Raw genomic sequence first — 20279 nt, forward strand, 5'->3', positions numbered from 1 at the left:
TCGAACCAACAACCCGCCGATTGCAGGGCAACTCTTGCGCCTGAGGCCACTGTTGCCCCTTTAGAGAAATAAAATATATAAAAATTTCTATAATTAAATAAGCATATTCGGAAAAAAATTTATAAGCCTGGCAAACATAATGTGGTGCATTATCACCAACTGCCAGCAGGGAGTATGTATCGGGACTAGGCTAGGGCTGGGAACTTAATTGCATTTGAAATAAATTCTCAATTTAATGAAACACAATTTTCAAATCGCAAAGGCACTCAATTTCAATTACACTATTATTAAAAAGAGTAACATTCCAGCTCTTAAGGGTGGCGGTAAAACATTTTTAAGTGGCTTTGTCGCCACGCAAAAAGGTCTATAGTACAGAGGGTAGCATGCAGGTCCATGCACGCAAGTAGAAGTAAGCAATTTTTCACACAAAGACTACAGTAGAGTCCTACAACTATGAACTCTGGGCAAGCAAGTTTTCAAAAACTGAAAGATGGGGGGGGGGGGGGGGGGGGACTACTAGTTTGGGGTTAGGGCAAAGGAAAATGGCAATAAAATCGCAGTCACAATTTTGGTTAAAAATAATCACAAGTTTGATTTTTGGTAAAATCATTAAGCCCTAGACCGAGTGCAGTACTTCTTCTCTTGTGCACAAGCTGTTTTGACACAAAAAATTATTAATTTTTTCCCTCATAATTTTTTCCCTTATGATCATATAATTTGTGACAAGTGACAGTATCTCTACATCTCTGATGTAATAAAATAAAAGTAAATGTATGAATTTTAAAAATACGCATTTAACTAATTCTAATTCTTAACTACAAATGCTCAAAAATGTATTAAGTACTGTACCAAAATAAATGTACTTAATTAATTACACAACAAGCTCTGACAGTACCACGTACTCTAAGAGTCTGAGTACCTCAGACTGGTTCTTTCATTTCCCATTGTTAGACATTGTTACATGTTTCCTATTGTTCGTTGTTGTTTGAATGTAGAAAGCTTTCTGAATTGGAAGCGAAACGTCTTCAAACTTGGAAAACAAAGTCCAGTGGTTTGTTTTTAAACTTTTTTAAGCCTTTTTGGAAAGCATTTGTTAAAGCCATGTCAGAAGCTTTGAATATCTCACAGAGCACTGTTCAGTCCATAGTCTGAAAGTTAAAAGAATATGGCACAACAGCAAATCGTTCTGTGGGATTACACCTACCAAAAAGGCAGATATGCACTCAGAGGAGCTGCAGAGTTTACTGAGTTTTTTTTGAGTCCTTCACCTTTCTTTCAGCACGCCAACCCATTACTGAGAAGAAGATGGAACCAGACACTAAGGACTTATTTTGGGAATTAGACTAAACATCTGCAGCAAATCCTACTACAGATACAGTATTTTGAGCTTTTGGTCTGAGCTTGTGGAAAAGTCAAATTTACACATGCATTTTTCATAAAGTACCTTAGTATTTGTAGTCCACAGAAACACTCAGCTCAATCCACAACTCTACAACTACAGTATGCAGCATTTTTATTGATCAGTCGCATTATTTATCAAATCTAAAAAAAAATAGTTTGCAGTCAGAATTTTAAAAAATCTAAATAGAAAAACAAAAAATGAAAAGGGTATAAACACCTAATCCAGGAATGGTATTTTACGGTGCAGCATAATAGGATTTTTAGATTATACATAACAAAACTAGTATCTGCACGAACAAAAAACATCCCGTTCTTTGGTGTTTTACAGAGATCCTTAAATAAAGAAAAAAAACAGTAGAGCAAGGTTGTTTTTTAAAAGCATTCATATTCCACAGCGGTTGCTATAACATGAGGTCCCTTTGCAGAAATCTGTCACAGTAAACATCAGTAGAAATTAAGTATACGGTGAATAAAAACATATCATAGTAGATTTAGTCCAATCCAATCTTTATTTAAAGTAAACATGTAAAGACATCAATGAAATGTGTGCAATAAAGGAGAGTAACAGAGTAAAGGCCTAAGTCCAGCTGAAATTTACATGCTCTGAACTTCCCTTAATCCAGGTTTACTGCTGTCTCCCACCAAATTCACAAAACTCGGTATGAGATGAAAAATTGGCATCTTGCACTCTGCACCAAAGAAGAAACTCAGCGGATAGATTTTCCTCAGTGTTTTATTGAGAAGAGATTTCAATCTTCTGGTTCTATTTTAAAGTTTGACTCAGAGGTTGTTCATAAAGTTTACTCCGGGGATAACTTCCTAATGTTTTCACAATTCTGTTTGCAAACACTAAGAAATAAATTGCCCCCCTTTATCTGCTCTTCTTCAACTCTGGGTTGTATTGTTAAAGATGTAATCTGTTTTATTTACAAATCCTTGCATTTGTGTCTAATTATTATTTTAAAGGAGTCCAGACCAGTAAAAGATAATCTTTGCTTATCTGCTTGATAAAAAAAAATCTAGCCTATATTAAATGTGTATGTCCATTAAAAAGGAATTCAACTTATTGAATGTTTTAGATATGTTTAAAAAAAAAATAATGAAAAAATGAATGCCACTGACTTCTATTTGAAGGGATTCTTTTTTGTTTCTCCTACATACAGATGAGTTTGATTAATCTCTCAGTGTGATTCAAAACAAAATGTGAGCAACTGGTAAACTCGACAAATTGAAATAAAATTGGAAGAAATTAAATGCTCTGTCAAGTCCTTTTACAGTGGGAATACACAAATTAGTTTTGGCTCCTTGTGACAACACGTTCACTCATGGAGAATAATTTTCTCATTAATCGTGCTCATCCTGTCTGTTTCCATTATACAGGTGCTGGTCATAAAATTAGAATATCATGAAAAAGTAGATTGATTTCAGTAATTCCATTTAAAAAGTGAAACTTGTATATTATATTCATACATTACATACAAACTCATATATTTCAGATGTTTATTTTGTTTAATTTTGATGATTACAAATGACAACAAATGAAAATCTCAAATTCATCATATCAGAAAATTAGAATATTGTGAAAAGGTTCAAAATTGATGGCCCCTGGTGCCACACTCTAATCAGCTAATTAACTCAAACCACCTGCAAAAGCCTTTAAATGGTCTTTCAGTCTAGTTCTATAGGCTACACAATCATGGGGAGGACTGCTGACTTGACAGTTGTCCAAAAGACGACCATCGACACCTTGCACAAGGAGGGCAAGACACAAAAGGTCATCGCTAAAGAGGCTGGCTGTTCACAGAGCTCAGTGTCCAAGCACATTAATAGAGAGGCGAAGGGAAGGAAAAGATGAGGTCGAAAAAAGTGTACAAGCAAGAGAGATAACCGCACCCTGGAGAGGATTGTGAAACAAAACCCATTCAAAAATGTGGGGGAGATTCACAAAGAGTGGACTGCAGCTGGAGTGAGTGCTTCAAGAACCACCACACACAGACGTATGAAAGACATGGGTTTCTGCTGTCGCATTCCTTGTGTCAAGCCACTCTTGAACCACAGACAGCGTCAGAAGCGTCTTGCCTGGGCTAAAGAGAAACAGGACTGGACAGCTGGTGAGTGGTCCAAAGTCATGTTCTCTGATGAAAGTAAATTTTGCATTTCCTTTGGAAATCAAGGTCCCAGAGTCTGGAGGAAAAGAAGAGAGGCACTTCATCCACGTTGCTTGAAGTCCAGTGTAAAGTTTCCACAGTCAGTGATGGTTTGGGGTGCCATGTCATCTGCTGGTGTTGGTCCATTGTGTTTTCTGAGGTCCAGGTTCAACGCAGCCACATACCAGGAAGTTTTAGAGCACTTCATGCTTCCTGCAGCTGACCAACTTTTTGGAGATGCAGATTTCATTTTCCAACAGGACTTGGCACCTGCACACAGTGCCAAAGCTACCAGTACCTGGTTGAAGGACCATGGTATCCCTGTTCTTAATTGGCCAGCAAACTCTCCTGACCTTAACCCCATAGAAAATCTATGGGGTATTGTGAAGAAGAAGATGCAATACACCAGACCCAACAATTCAGAAGAGCTAAAAGCCACTATTAGAGCAACCTGGGCTATCATAACACCTGAGCAGTGCCACAGACTGATCGACTCCATGCCACGCCGCATTGCTGCAGTAATACAGGCCAAAGGAGGCCCAACTAAATACTGAGTGCTGTACATGCTCATACTTTTCATGTTCATACTTTTCAGTTGGCCAACATTTCTATAAATCCTTTGTTTTTATTGGTCTTCAGTAATATTCTAATTTTCTGATATGATGAATTTGAGATTTTCATTTGTTGTCATTTGTAATCATCAAAATTAAACAAAATAAACATCTGAAATATATGAGTTTGTATGTAATGTATGAATATAATATACAAGTTTCACTTTTTAAATGGAATTACTGAAATCAATCTACTTTTTCATGATATTCTAATTTTATGACCAGCACCTGTATTAACAATTTAGCATTTTGTGAAATACATATTTCCTGACAGCTTGACATTTCCTTTGGATGGAGTTTATTGTGCTCATGCTTCCTGCGGAGTACCATCTATTTTAGTTGACTGTTGTTATTGGACCTTTTGGACTGATTTGTTGGCTTCTCTTTTAGTGCTCCATGGAAATGTGTCGCCTGCTCTTTCAAACAAATCTATTCAGATGTGTATTACCTTGAAACCACCTTAACCTTGTCATCTTACAGTTGGAGGTATTTGTGTGATTGATTTTATGAGCTGTGCATAGTTGTGATGATGAAAGTGAATGATACATTGGCTTAGAGGATTTCTCAAGTACCAACTGGAAAAGTGTAGAGAAAAGCTTTTTGCACCATTTTTAGACCTTCAGCTCTAAATAGTGCAACAATCTGAAGAGTGTGGAGAGAAGCTTGTTGCACCATTTATAGCTAAGAGTCTTTTTGAATATCACTGTCAGTCAGGCTGCATGTAGAACTTCTGTAAACCTTATGTAATCCCTCAATATGTATGGATAATAACCATTCCATTTCAGCTCCGGTTGTATGTTTATAGTCGTTGTCCTCTTTGACTTCAGTCAGTGACTTACTGTCAAACAATATTCCAAATTTTGCATATGTCCATTGCTTTCTCCTCTGAAAAGGGAAACTTTTTATTCTAATATAAAAGAGGTTGAGCGATTTTGCAAAGAACGAAAATTAAATATTTGTTTCTAGATGTAGCAAATTAAAAACACAAAAGGAACAAGGGCAATGATTTCGGCTCTAATTGCTGCTGCTGCTGCTGCTGCTGCACAGTTCTGCCTGCATCAATCATAATGGCTATCACAATACACCTCAAGAAGATACACTCAAGTATGTAGCAACTATGACAGGATGTTAAAAAACTCAAAGGGTATAAATACTTTTGCAGTGCTCTACAAAGGATAAAAAATAATAACAAAAAATTGAGTTATTTAATGCCCCGCAGTAGGGAAATAATGCTTTGTACTGTCTGGTAAGGCAAAGTTAAAGGCAAGAATGTGACTGTGAGCAAGTGTTGAAAGTATGATTTAACCGTCAAAAATGTCCATCAGCATTTACATATACATTGGCACATTACATTTCCCCTCATTTCCTTCCCTACTCTCCACCGTTCTGTCATGTTCACATATAAAAAGCAATCCAAGAAAATGCATTTCCTGCAACAGATGGAGCAGAAAATGGACTTACATTCATCCTCAGTGTTAAGTACTGTAGAAGCATCTTTTTCCCCTTTCCACCAGAATGTCACGGTTTATGCATAAAGGTAGCACTACTATATTCATTCACGTTGTTGGTGATTTTTTTGTTCTTCACTTTGTATAAAGATTTGTGAGTAGAGGTATGTTCAAGGCCATTCTTCCTTCCCTTCTTTAATAACTGCCATGTATAGCATTATTTTCCTATACATCTGTATTGAACTGCATCTCTGGAATGGCCTTGCCTTCTTTGCACACACTTTATGTTTTAAAACTCATAAACCTGGCCTTGTAGAATCAAACCTTGAAGCTTTCTGTTATTGACAGGACCAATATTATACTGAAGAATGGGATTCAAAGAGTTGAGTTTAAGTAAAAAAAGAGTTTAAGATTTTTAAAATATGTGGATGGAGAACTGTGAAAAAAAGAAAAAGCAGGCTGATGTTTTTGTAGTTAGTTTTGATTCATTACCCTCCTGTTTGAATTCTCTCCAACTCTGAGTGGTTTCTGAGCTGCTGCTGGGTTTGGTTAAATTACTTTGGTGAAGAGGAGGGGGTGGGGGGGACAAGAGAAAGAAAAGATATTATTCAAGATTGTATTTAATGTTATCTCCTTAATTTCTGCAGACTGAATCCACATTAAAAACACAGTCGGGGCAATTGTGTTTTCCAAACATGCCAGCATGCTTTACTGTTGTTGTTTTTGTTGTTTTTTCAAGACATTTTAATACTTGTTGATTTTTAAAAAAACTCAAAAATCTTTTTGCACCATTCCTATTTCTAGTTGCAGTTTAAAAGTGTCTTAGCTGATTCAGGCTTTAAATGCTGAAATAAACACTCAAATTTATTCAAATAAATGACCAATCACTTGATTTGTTGTTTTTTTTAACTGTAACTGTTAAAATTCAGTTCCTTTATTCTTTTCTCTCTTTCTCTTCCAGGGGAGATTTGTTCCTTTAAGATCTTTGGTCAGGACGCCCCTTTTGAGGCAGTGGTGTTGAATCGCACATCAGGCGAAGGAATCTTAAGAGCTAGCAGCCATGTGGATTGTGAGAATCAGAAGGAGTACACCTTTATCATCCAAGCTTACGACTGCGGTGACGGGCCCAGTGGAGCTAACTGGAAAAAGTCTCACAAGTAAGCTGAGCAAATGAGTCCAATCCCTTTATAAGCCGGAAGGCGGATCTTAGTTGTTAAGCTATTCTTTTAAGCAATTGTATTAAAATTACAAATTTGTGTTTTAAGATGATGAATTTGAAATAAAGAAATATATTAGAAGATAAACAACTCTAACTCTTCATATAGTGGTACCGATAGTTAGATTCATTGTTATATAAACAGTTTATTACTCGGATTAGAGGTAGTTACTTAAATAATCCAGGCCATCATCATCATTTTGCATCTTTTAATATTTCAGTTACTATATGCAAAAACAGTTTTGTAAGCTGTATAGTATACAGTATATATAGAATTCATTTTTCAATTTGAAACTAACAAATAAAACTAATAAAAATATGAGAAACAGCAGTTGTTTTATTCAGAACTTTTTTTTAATTTTCCAATGTCATACTAAACTAGATATATGGAAAAACAGATGAGTAGGGAATAAATTCATTTTATATCACTTTGGGGTCTTGCATCTTATCTTATCTAGCATCTTATCTCTGATTGCTGTCACAAATTACCTCAGGCTACTGGACGATTTGATATGTGCAAGAAACTTTATTTAATAAACAAAATCAGTTGTTCGGGCTCACAATTTTAATAATTAAAGACTGCTAGTATGCTAGTATTTACATGTTGTGATTTTCCTGTGATTCTCCAGTCTACTTCTCTTGCTACTTGTGCCTCATAAAAATCACCTCAGAGACCAAGGAGTTAATTTTATAAGCTTGTTATCTGTTTTCTTTGTACCTAAAGTAGCATGGACATGTTGAACCATCTCCATGTGTCTATATAATCTTCTATCCATCCATCTTCTCCGACATATTTCTTTAGAGTCACTGTGCGGCCAGTGTCTATCTCTAGCAGTCTAAGGGCGGTAGGCGGGATACACCCTGGATAGGTCGCTAGTCTTTTGCAGGATCTACCATGCACTAACACCTATGGATAACAGTCATGTTTTTGGACTTTGGGAGGAAGCTGGAGTACCCAGAGAGAACCCACGCATGGACTGGGAGAACATGCAAACTGAATGCAGAAAGACCCTGGGCTAGGAATTGAATCCAGAAGACAACATTGCTACACACTTCCACCGTGCAGCCATCTATATTACTTGATGAATCAAAACGAAAAAAAATTTGCGGCACAAAGACATTGCGGGGTCCCTATGACAACTATACGATCTATCTTGATTGATTGATTGATTGATTGATTATTATTTTTTATCTCACAGTGGAGAAATTGAGTCGTTACATCAGCTCAAATAGTCAAAGGAGGAGAAGAAAGTGTCAAAGGAAGAACAAAGTGCATGGGATATATACAGTATATATAGTGCATCCTCATATGACAGCTTTCTTTTTTTCTAGTAGGATTTTTATACAGGGTTATTGCACAGGGTGTTTACATGGGTGTTTATTAGTTATTGCACTGGGTATCAAATAGTAATTGCACATTATACATTGCACAAGTTATTGCCGTTGCTGTGTCTTATTGTAGAGTCTGGTTGCAGCAGGGATGAGTGACCTGGGGTAGCGCTCCTTTTTACAAACAGAGTGTAAAAGTCTTTCACTAAAGGAGCGGCTCAGCTCCTCTACAGTCAGGTGCAGAGGGTGGAAGGTGTTGTCCATGATGGATGTGAGCTTAGACAGCACCCTCTTCTCAGCCACTTCCTTCACTTAGTCCAGAATGCAGCCTAGGACAGAAACGGTCTTTCTCACTAGTTTTTTCAGTCTCTTTCTGTGCCACTCCGTGCTACAAGGGGCCCAGCAGACAACACCTTAGAGCAGGGCTGATGCCCACCACAGAGTCAAAGAAGCCTCCTCAGGAGGTGGAGGCTCTTTATCTGCTCATTTCTAGGGTAATAAATCATTCCAGAGTCCTGCTCGGGTCTGATTTTTCAAAGACTATGCGCCCGCACCCGTAGAGTTTAGGACCGAGACCCGACTTGTTGGCCACCATTAACCCCATTTAAAACCTGGCTGGGACTGCACAGATCCGTAAACAATAACATTTGACCCGACCTGTGATCACGAAGCTGCTCATAATAACAGAGGCAGTAAAGAACATGGCCTCACGCTCACATACCGTGTGCGCTGCACTCACAGGTTAACAGCTATAAGTAAGAAGCCTTGCCTCGCTCCTATATAGATAAGTTGTGCACAATATCCACCTAAATGGAGAGTTATGTTTATATCATATTTCTTATCTTTACAAAATATCCTCTCCAGGTCATTTATAAACACAGAAAGACAATAGTATCATAAAAAAACTTCAAGCTGAATGCTTACTTTCTATTTACAAACTAGTTAATAAACAATAAAGTGGAGTTCAGTTTATTATTAAAATTACTAAAGACGTTTTCTACCAAACCAACCCCAGCACATTGCATTGAATCACTGATATACAATGTTCCCTCTGCTTGGATGAAGTGACAGCAGGTACTGTAGTTGCGTTGTGACTGTAGAAACAAACTGAATTACACAGACCGTAATTAAGTCTGTTAAACATGCTGTTGAGTCCTGCCAGATCTGTCCGGACCAATCGCAGCGCGGGAGGCGGGATTTTACAATGCGTGACTCTCAGCACCAGAATACCCATAATACAGCAGCACCTTTCTGCTAGCGTAAAAACAAGGTGATGAGCGCAACAAAGCAATTTTGCAATGAAAATGAAGAGCACGCTGTATATCCTCAGATTTTTTTAGGCACAAGCTACAGAAATTAGAGAGAGAGAGTTTCTACAGACTAACAAAGTTACTAAAACAAAGTGTATTGCTTTGAGTTTTTGTATCATATCAGTAGTTATCTGATTGGTTCTAACCTGGTAACGCTGACCCTATTAGTCCAGTCTGAAATCAAGCTCTACCAGCTCTTTACCAGACTGATATGCCATGTATATGCCTTATCAGTCTGGCTTGACCCGCTAGAGCATGCATGTAGTTGTCATGATGGGTATCAGGGAGGCCCAATATGCAGAACACTGACGACACGGATGGAAAGTTTAACAGAGTTTATTGGCAAATTCACACATATAATAAAGACTGATGCAATGGTTCTGGGCTGGGACCGGTTCACTGGCGTCTGTGAGAAAGACAGTTTGGTTAGCTAAGGCTTGGTTGAGACTTGACTGATTGTGTTCAGGTTTGTACCTTGATGAACGTAGAGGAGGCTTTGGGAGCGGAACTGTTGGGTCCGGAGAAAGCTTGGTTTGGCAGAGTCCTTAAGCTGTTTCAGCGTCTTACTTCTAAAGGCTGTTTTGACCTTGGCTTGTGTTTCCAGCTCGGTATCCAGAGCTGCTAGGAAATCCAGAGAGTGAGTCTTCAGGTTTGGCTTGGAGGGCTGGCTCGGCAGGTTAAGCTCTTCCAGAGCTTCACAGGAGAAAGAACAGGAAACCTGGAAGCAGAGACAAAAGGGTTAGAATCCAGGTTGGACTCAAAGGAGACTTGGTTCACTAGGGATCTATGGCTTAAGTGCTAACCAACTGATTAAGACACTGCGGCGTCGAGGCAAGGTCTGAAGGCAGCTTAAGTAGTCCAGGTCCTCCAGATGAGATCATCAGCTGCAGGTGTGCAGAGCAGCTCAGCAGGGAGGATCCAGGGCGGACTCTGCTGGAGAAAAGGTGTATTTCTCCAGCTCCCAACAGTAGTGACAGTTGACTGGAAAACTTGAATGAATGGTCGTCTGCCACAAGACCCTAAAAGAACTCAGAATCACTGATCCAGAAATTATTTTATGGTAAAGAAACAATCAAAAGTAAATGGCATCAATATCCACTTTAAAAATTAATCTAGAAGAGAAACTCATCTGGACAGATTATTCCATGCTCTGTAGTCTAGTTCAAAGGCTTCACATACGTAAAGTCAGAACAAAAAAAAGTTCATCCAGTGAATCCATCTAGGAGAGAGACCTGGTTAACCACAGAGAGCTAAGTGAATCATCTGTAAAAGAATGAGACATTGCTGGCAGCAGGGGTTCAGCCAAGATCAAGATATCTAAATTTTTACTCCTCTGCTTCATGGAAAGACTAACGTCAAACCCATGGAGAGCAATTCACCCTTATCACTCTGTTTCTGTGAACCACTCTGGCAAGGGAATTACCAGACATACTTTTTGAAACGTAAATCAAAAGTGTAGAGACTATCAGAGGATTTTTTAAATGTTTGGGGAGAATTTGGGCAGGTATATTTTCTATGTAAAATGTTTTCAGTCTATTATATTTTGTATCTATAGCATAACAGTGATTTGTCTATTTCCTTGATGCTGTCACTGTCTTAATTATTCTAGTAGATGTAGTTAAATATTGGAGATCTATGTAAGGATATTTTCTCCTGAAGGCCCAATAATAAAAATTAGTGTCCCTTTGTGTTTGCAGCTCGTACATAACACTGGCAGACAGGCATAATAGTGTGGACAGCATCAAAACAAACTCTCTGCTCTTTACTCAGAGATGGAACGATGCTAAAATAAGCGACTTCTCTGTAGTGAAAGAAAAGCAGTGAGAGAAAAGAATCTGTGCTGGATTTCCTTAGAGTAAGGCAAAAAAGACAGCATGTACTTGTATTTGCTTGCACATTGTTTTGTGACACATTACAGAGCTTAACACACTAAATAGGTCTCATTAGGCTTATGCCATGCCAGATGTGCCTTCTCAGATGCAAAGTGAGTTGTTGTCAGTGAAGGTCAATGGTGAATAAAACTCCTGTATTTACATTACTGCTTCATTTACAGACCTTGAGGCACAACCATTTAGTAAGAGTGGTAAGTTGATTTCTTCCAGCTGATAAATTTGTTGTCTATTTGTTGAGTATTTGTAACATAAAATTAGCTAGCTGCAAGATTGGCTTAATAGCTTATTTAAAAAATAAAAAAAAACTACTTTATTCTCATAATTAATAAGGACATTCCATATCAGAGGTTGTCAAACTAATGTCAAACCTGTAAGGAGCTGGTGCCTTTTATTAAGATTATAATTTTGCTCTTTACACAGAAGAGTAAACATAGTAGGTAAATAAACATGACTCAACACGGAACGGAGTAAGAGAAAGTAAATTTACGTTAACTGGAGTAAAACTCATATACTCATGAGAAAGTAAATGCCAATGTCTGCCTACAATGAGATGGCCACTTTTTGTGTGTGTGTGTGTGAAAATGCAATGGGATTTTCTTTGTATTTCAGATATTCCGTCCTTTACAACTGAAAATGACTGAAACAATGTAGCTGTGATTACGCTGCCACTGCCTGGCCCCGGGTCATTCTATTGTCACATTTTGTCCCACATCAAAAAGCAAGCTTATTTCTAAACAAAACCCAACATGTTGTACCTCTGTAGATTCAAGCAATCCTAAAGGAAACAACCATCAACTCAACTGTAAGCCAAACATACTCCATAAACTAATAACTAATAATTTGTCATTAAATCTGAACTAATAATTTCCCCTTTTTGTTTTTTTCCTTAACATGTTTTACCCTGGCATACATTTCTGTAACCATCTACAGAAAAGTAATATCCAGTTGAGTTTCCCATAAAAAAGTAAAAAAAATAAGAATAAATGTGCATATTTTATGTGTCTTACAAGACGTGTCTGCTGCTTAAAATGATCTAAGAGAATAAGGGCTTATTCACCAATTTCTTTTCTGTCAAAAGTAATCATAAGTTCTCAGTATCCAGAATACATTCAGAGATGTCATGTGACTCCGGCTCCTCGCATGGGATCTGTGCCATCTTTGTTCTCTAACGCAGCCAAAACAAATCCCATGTTGCTATGCCAGTAGAGATGTTCAAAAGTATTGTGGAGTACAGTATATCTGCTCATCTAGTGACCATTGATGTACACTACTTCTCAAGGTGCATTGTGGAATATTTCGTGTCAGACGCTAGACTTTAGGACACTCATTTAAAATGGACGTTTGGACATAGCCTAAGTGAGCAATCAAACTTTGACATATTTTGTTAACCAATAACATAATGTTTGCAGGAAACCTTTGAAGTTAAATAGCTGATGTTGTGTAAATTGAGTCTCTATGCATATCTTCACAAACTAGAAGCTCTTAACTTCCAAATGACATAAATTACAACCATGTGGAGTTTATAATATTATTTTACGGGCGAATGGCATTTGAATATGCAATATGTTTGTGCGAAAACAACAAGAAGGTGGGAGTTAAGAGGCTAAGGATATAAATGAGGGTTATCTAGGCTTTCATGCTTGTGATGACTGTTCTTTCATCATTATTTTATTTTCATGTTCAAAATAAATGAATAAACAGAATTAAATAAATGACAAGATGACTCTAAATGTAAAGGTATAAAGCTAACCTTTTTACTGTGCTGGGGATCTTTGATGAAGCCCTACACTAACAAAGTTTTCCCTCTGTTTTTATATACCGGTAGCTTGTTTGAAGAAAGGAGTTCTCCTGCTTCTAAAACTAAACGACCAATGTTACAGCGGTGTGCTCCACTAAACTTAAGTTTCCACTGTTGAACATCAGCTGATCATTCCCCTAAAATTTGTGCTGGATTCCCTTGCTGTTCTGTCAGTATTGGAAATGCAACATCAGTTTAGAGGATCAATTTCTTTAAAGTTAAAAAAAAGCAAAATATTATTGTCTCAGAAAGCAACCATAATATCAAATGAAAATAGATTTTTCAGGTTTACTTAACTAAGCAAAGTCAACAAACATTTCTTAAGCCTCCGCTTATGCAAAGCTTCCTATTGAATCCTTCAGATTTGGCGTGCAGACTCTGGCCTTGCCCTCTCTTTTTCGTTCATTCTATCTTTGTCAGTTTGTCTCAATGTCGGCTCTGGGAGCGTTGCTTCAGAATCACAGTAATCAACACAATCACTGTTCTCTGTCTGACTCCTTATTTCTAATCATCCATTAAGATTCTTTAAAACCAAATCTGTACTGCAGTTGTGTTTTACGTCAGTGAATTAAGAACACAATTAGCTTTGAACGCATATATAATTAGGGTATTTTTTATATATATTTTTTTCTTTTTCAAATGATCTCATGACATAAACTTGAGAGATACAATACACACTCTAGGATCTCATCAGAAGATGTGCCAGCATTGTGTTGGCACGCTGTAATTTTCTTCTCAAATGCTTCGACTTTGTTGCATGTGGGCCCCTGAATACGGCACACTCTCATCCATGCACATTTGACAAGAAAATAAACTTGAGGTGTCCCCATTCGTGATTCAGATTTTCCTTTTTTCAAACTCTTTTTATAGACCCATTTTCCTTTTATCATCCTCCTCGTTCACTTATGTTGGCCATCCAGGCTTCACATTTCATTCATATTTTTGACAATTCTTTCATCTTTTCCTTTTAAATTTCAGGGCTGTGGTTCACATTCAGGTAGATGATGTCAATGAATTCAGCCCTGTGTTTAGAGAGTCACTCTACAAGGCATCAGTGACTGAAGGCAAAATCTACGACAGCATCTTACAGGTAGTTAATTCAATATTATATTAGTTACTCAAAGTTTTTTATTATTACTCTAAGTGATATGTATAAGTATTTGGGAAAAAGGCTTTTGGAACAACACACAACAGTTTTGTAAATATCAATATTTTTATTTCTCTAAGTCTAGACCTTGCTAAACATTGTCTTAACAAAATTTCAGGTGGAAGCCTGGGATCAGGACTGTTCACCACAGTACAGTCAAATCTGCAACTATGAAATTGTCACTGGGGGAACACCATTTGCCATAGATCGAAATGGTAAGTTTACCATTGGTAAGTGTTATGGAGTAAAGAAACATTTTTCATCCTTCCTAGATATTAAGGAAAAACTTGGAGCCTGATCTAAACCGGACTTGCATCCCATCATCCTGTATGACATCATAGACTGACCCCCTGGAATTTCGGGTTTGGTTCTGGCAACAAATCTAAACTCTTATGAGAAGCATTTCTCAACAGAAAGCCGCAGCTTTTGTAGAAATGGAAGTGCCGCTGACTTTGTCTCTCCATCCAGTGTTTGTCTGCATACAGCTTGCTGCTCAACTGTAAGAGGTGCAGTGAGCTCAGAGTTTTATGAACAAAACTATATAGCAATCGGTTCTCTCTGTCGCCAAAGTTTCCCAGAACACAGAGAAAAAATGGTGGGTTTGTCTATCGTGACTAGAGATACACTATATTGCCAAAAGTATTTGCTCACCTGCCTTGACTCACATATGAGCTTAAGTGACATCCCGTTCCTAATCCATAGGGTTCAATATGACGTCGGTCCACCCTTTGCAGCTAGAACAGCTTCAACTCTTCTGGGAAGGCTGTCCACAAGGTTTAGGAGTGTGTTTATGGGAATTTTTGACCATTCTTCCAGAAGCGCATTTGTGAGGTCGCACACTGATGTTGGACGAGAAGGCCTGGCTCTCAGTCTCCGCTCTAATTCATCCCAAAGGTGTTCTATCGGGTTGAGGTCAGGACTCTGTGCAGGCCAGTCAAGTTCATCCACACCAGACTCTGTCATCCATGTCTTTATGGACCTTGCTTTGTGCACTGGTGCACAGTCATGTTGGAAGAGGAAGGGGCCAGCTCCAAACTGTTCCCACAAAGTTGGGAGCATGGAATTGTCCAAAATGTCTTGGTATGCTGAAGCATTCAGAGTTCCTTTCACTGGAACTAAGGGGCCAAGCCCAGCTCCTGAAAAACAACCTCACACCATAATCCCCCCTCCACCAAACTTTACACTTGGCACAATGCAGTCAGACAAGTACCGTTCTCCTGGCAACCGCCAAACCCAGACCCGTCCATCAGATTGCCAGATGGAGAAGTGCGATTCGTCACTCCAGAGAACGCGTCTCCACTGCTCTAGAGTCCAGTGGCGGCGTGCTTTACACCACCGCATCCGACGCTTTGCATTGCACTTGGTGATGTATGGCTTGGATGCAGCTGCTCGACCATGGAAACCCATTCCATGAAGCTCTCTGCGCACTGTTCTTGAGCTAATCTGAAGGCCACATGAAGTTTGGAGGTCTGTAGTGATTGACTCTGCAGAAAGTTGGCGACCTCTTCGCACTATGCGCGTCAGCATCCGCTGACCCCGCTCCGTCAGTTTACGTGGCCTACCACTTCGTGGCTGAGTTGCTGTCGTTCCCAAACACTTCCATTTTCTTATAATACAGCTGACAGTTGACTGTGGAATATTTAGGAGCGAGGAAATTTCACGACTGGATTTGTTGCACAGGTGGCATCCTATCACAGTTCCACGCTGGAATTCACTGAGCTCCTGAGAGCGACCCATTCTTTCACAAATGTTTGTAAAAACAGTCTGCATGCCTAGGTGCTTGAATTTATACACCTGTGGCCATGGAAGTGATTGGAACACCTGATTCCAATAATTTGGATGGGTGAGCAAATACTTTTGGCAATATAGTGTATCTATAAAGATACTAAATATTGCAGAAGTCTCTGAGCTGGTAACAGTGTGACGTGCATTACGGTGTTTGACTAATAACAGACACGCCAAGAGGTCTTACCACAAAAAGAATAAAAGATTAAGGTAAAAAAAAATGCCAATATTGACAAATAAGGCATCCTTAGAAATCGTATTTCTAATAAAATAAGTTTAGATTTTTAGTTTAACAGCTTGACTTGAGAAAAATGGTAGTTATCTTATTTGTACAGTAAATGTTATTCCTGAATTCTCCCACACCTTGTGTTACACAAGGTTTATATATACACAACTTGTGTATATATAAACCTTGTGTTACACAAGGTTTATATATACACAAGTTGTGTATATATAAAAAGCACTGCTAAGTATCGATGTTGTAAAGCCAACTTTAAGACTAGTCCTTTGACACTCTGTGAAGGCCGACATTTAAAAAAAACATTTGTTGAGTTTTGAACAGCATTTCTCAAGGTGTGGTAGTTTTGAATTTGATAGCTTTTATCTATTCATAGTACATGTACTGTAATTTCCCCCCAAAATTACATACACTTGTTTTCTATCTTTTAACTTATTTCCTCCCCCCTGTTTTATCTGCTTGAATTACGATGTTCTCTTTTGTACTTTTTAAAGCATATCTGTCGGTATGAAATTTTACTTTGGGATTCAGACTGCCCTTAGCCAAGGCTGATCTGAATGCAGCGTAATTCAAGACAAAGGCAGACTGTATTTGTATTTATTTCTCTCTCTGAATGTGTTCAGTCAGACAAAAACACACTTTCTCCACAGATGCTCTCCTCTCTCGGGGTGGTTCATGCTTTTATTAATATCTTTTGTCTTATTGCTTTGTGATTTCGATCTTCATGTATTTTTCTTCGCGTTTGACACCAGTCTGACTTACTCTTCTTACAGGCCGAAAGATACAGATAGGAGGGCAGAGTAAGCCACTAGTTATTGGTTAGATTTGTTCTTGAGAATAGTGGCTACTTTGCTTTGTGTAAAGGATCCCAAAAGTAATTAAGTTGTTCTAAAATAGTACCTAATGCTAGATGTAGATTTAATTTTATTGGAGAGACAATGGCTTAAATAAACCACTTAGATGAGTATGACCAGGTGGAAAAATTGCAAATCTTCTTTTGGAAAGTAGCCTTATATGAGCTTTGCAAACAGCAGCTTTTAGACAGAGTGTGCAGGAGAAATGGGCTCTGGTATGCTCTCGCACGTGTTTAATATGCGTTCCCTCTCAGGAGCAGATACATGGTTTTTCATGTGCATTTTTTTTAAAGTGTAGAGGGCGGATCTTTTCAAAAAAATTTAAAAATCCTTTAAAATGTCCACTATACCTTTAAAACTAGTTTATAAATTGAAAACATAAACTGCACTTAGTGACATAATTTGTATTTTTGATGTAAGATTCTTTTAGAATGATATGAAAATTTTGTTTTTAATCTGCTTGCAGATTGAATGGTCCCAAAATAACGGTTATCCAAAATAAAGACCAAAGCAAAATAAAGACCAAAGCATACTTCTGCCTTGTCAAGTGAAAACCATTAAATTAACCTTTATACTGCAGCAAAGCCTTTAGTGAGCATTATAGAGAAGGGGATGATTATTTTCTCAGGAAATTTAGATTGGAGGCGGTGTGTTACCACTGACCTTCTATAATGAAAAACCTACTAAGAATCAGTAATGGCTTTAGCTTAGAGGACAGCATATCCAAATATGTCTGCCACATCATTGCACTGTTTCATATCTATCCGTCTAAGTCAGTGTATTAAAAATCACAATGTACCTGAGTTCAAAAATGAAGCAATGAATCAAGTCTATAAAGGGTGTGTAGTTTGTGGTGCTTTTGTATTTAATGTGTATCATGACAAAGAGTAAAAGATGTAATTTCATTCAAATTGTACCACGCATCTGAATATATTTGCAGCAGGCTTGCTTAACTACTTCATGTAAGTTAGATTGTTAGATACTAGATACATAGAACATACTGGGACGTCTCATTGACAAAGTAATAGAAGATGTATTATTTATCATGTTTTGGTAGCTAAGTTTTCCGCATTTTGAGTTTTCTTTTTTTACCAGTCTGTTAATCTAGGCTCTGTAGTTAGAAATGACAGTTGCTGAGTTTTCCAGTCTCCTCTTGTTTGAATTCTTTTTTCTGTGGTTGATTTAGTTGGTATACTGCTTTTAATTTATTGTTGGTGTTTAGTCCCTTCTTTACTTCTCTTTAATGTTTTTGTGTCTCTTCTCTGAATATCCTCGGCTGCTTTCACGTCGCTCATTAGACTCAAGAATTTCCTGTTCTTATGTAATCTCCTGTTTAGATTTTAGTAATTCTGCCTCAATCATCTTCCCTCCAGATTCTTGGTTTGTCTTTAGTTCTATTTTAATGAATTACCCTTATTTCATATTTCTGGACTTTTGTATTATAAGACATACTTATGTTTTTTCTCCAACTCTGCTTCCCCTTGCCTATAGTCACGTCTTCGGCAACCAACAGTCTTCTATCACGCCACATACATCTATATGCTTCTTAATCACAAACCAAAACACCATTACATTTGTTGCTTAAATTAAGCCACTAAGTAAAGGCAATCAATTAATTCAATAAAGAAACCTATTAAAGAATATGAATAAAATCATGAGGGAAGAAAAGTATTCTTATACGTTTTCAGCGTTCATTAACAAGAATTAATTGCTGAAATTTGAAAAATTCAAACCTCTCAGTCATGATAGCAGCTGCTGTACGGCTTTACTAGATCAATGATCACATAAAGATGAATATATCATTTTAAAGAAAGCAAATTTTTCTCAGATTGCTTTTTAAATTCACTTATAAGTTTTCTTTTTTAAAGGCAGTGACATCAAACCATTTTTATCTCGTTGCTTTTATACTCTGCACCAGTGACTTGAGACAATCTATTCATCCTATTTTGTATAAAAATTTTACAGGGAGGTTTTAACAAAAATAAAGGTAATACAAGTTCAGTCAATTGTGACATCAGGCTTAACATTATTTCCCTTGCAGCTACAGTTTGCTTCTGCCTTTCTTTAACTCGGAATATAATTGTAGTTTCCTCAGTTTAAAAATAATCCCCCTTCTTTTTTTTGTTACCCCGTAGGTAACATCAGAAACACAGAGCGACTCAGTTATGAAAAGCAGCAGAGCTACAGGATTATGGTATCTGCCTTTGACTGCGGTCAGAAGAAAGCCAAAGAGGATGTGGTGGTACATATTGAAGTCAAGCCTGTCTGCAAACCAGGATGGCAAGGTCAGAAACAAGCAGTGTAATTCACTCCTGATGTCTAACCTTGAAATACTTGGTTTAAAATCGCTGATGAGTATCTTGGTGTGATGTGTTTATCTATTGCCTTCAGGTACCTAAATGCATGCAAAACTCAAGATTGCCATTCAGAGCAGTCTTACAGGCATACCCTCCATTGTGAAGGAACTTTTTTCTCATTTTAGACAGAATGTCTCTGAAGGAAATCAAAGGACCTGACAGAAACCTCAGGAAGGAAAGCTGACTAGACTGGTCATTTTTCTTTTCTTCTTCCTTAACATGCCAACAGCTTGGTATTCAGCCCAGCCCATCTCCCCTGCTGCTTCACCTGTCTGCTCTGACAGCATCTCAGGAATCAAGCTCATGCAGGAATGAGAAAGACAGAACGATTGGAGTAGAGGCAGAACAGGATGAAGGAAGAGGTAGAATGAACAGATAGGAGAGAGACAAAAATGAAACAAACTTCCGATGTTCTTACAATCTTACTACAAAAAATTTTAAGTGGAACTGTTTTACATATTTAATCATCTAGGAACAAGCTGTGTCTTTGTGATAAAATAAAATTAGATAGCAGTTCTTTGAACATATGCATCCAGGGAACATCCTTGGGATTGATGTTAAGATAGTGGACTCTTAAAATGCATACTGTACTCATGAAGAACAAATAAAAAATGTTCTTCCTCCCACAGCTGCAAGAACAAAATAATGCAATTTTATTCTCACAGAAGTGTCTTGTGGGTCCTGGCTGCAGGTTTCTCACTGCTTGTTCTCAACATATCATCTAGGGAGAATTTCTTTTCTAAAGA

General features: G+C 37.8%; 1 protein-coding gene across 2 annotated transcripts in view; it reads left to right on the forward strand.

Moving 5' to 3' along the window:
• clstn2a (calsyntenin 2a) overlaps positions 1-20279 on the forward strand; it is a 230744-nt gene that overhangs the window by 157054 nt on the left and 53411 nt on the right. The window contains exons 3-6 of one of the 2 annotated variants that reach the window (XM_038271283.1): positions 6569-6764; positions 14131-14242; positions 14418-14529; positions 19312-19461. In XM_038271283.1, the coding sequence (XP_038127211.1) occupies positions 6569-6764; positions 14131-14242; positions 14418-14529; positions 19312-19461 (570 nt within the window). The remainder of the gene's footprint in view (positions 1-6568; positions 6765-14130; positions 14243-14417; positions 14530-19311; positions 19462-20279) is intronic. The other variant, XM_038271291.1, reaches the window with a different exon arrangement.

This window comes from Cyprinodon tularosa, unplaced genomic scaffold, assembly GCF_016077235.1.
Source record: "Cyprinodon tularosa strain WSP-4 unplaced genomic scaffold, ASM1607723v1 ctg12, whole genome shotgun sequence".
Classification (NCBI taxonomy): Eukaryota; Metazoa; Chordata; class Actinopteri; order Cyprinodontiformes; family Cyprinodontidae; genus Cyprinodon; species Cyprinodon tularosa.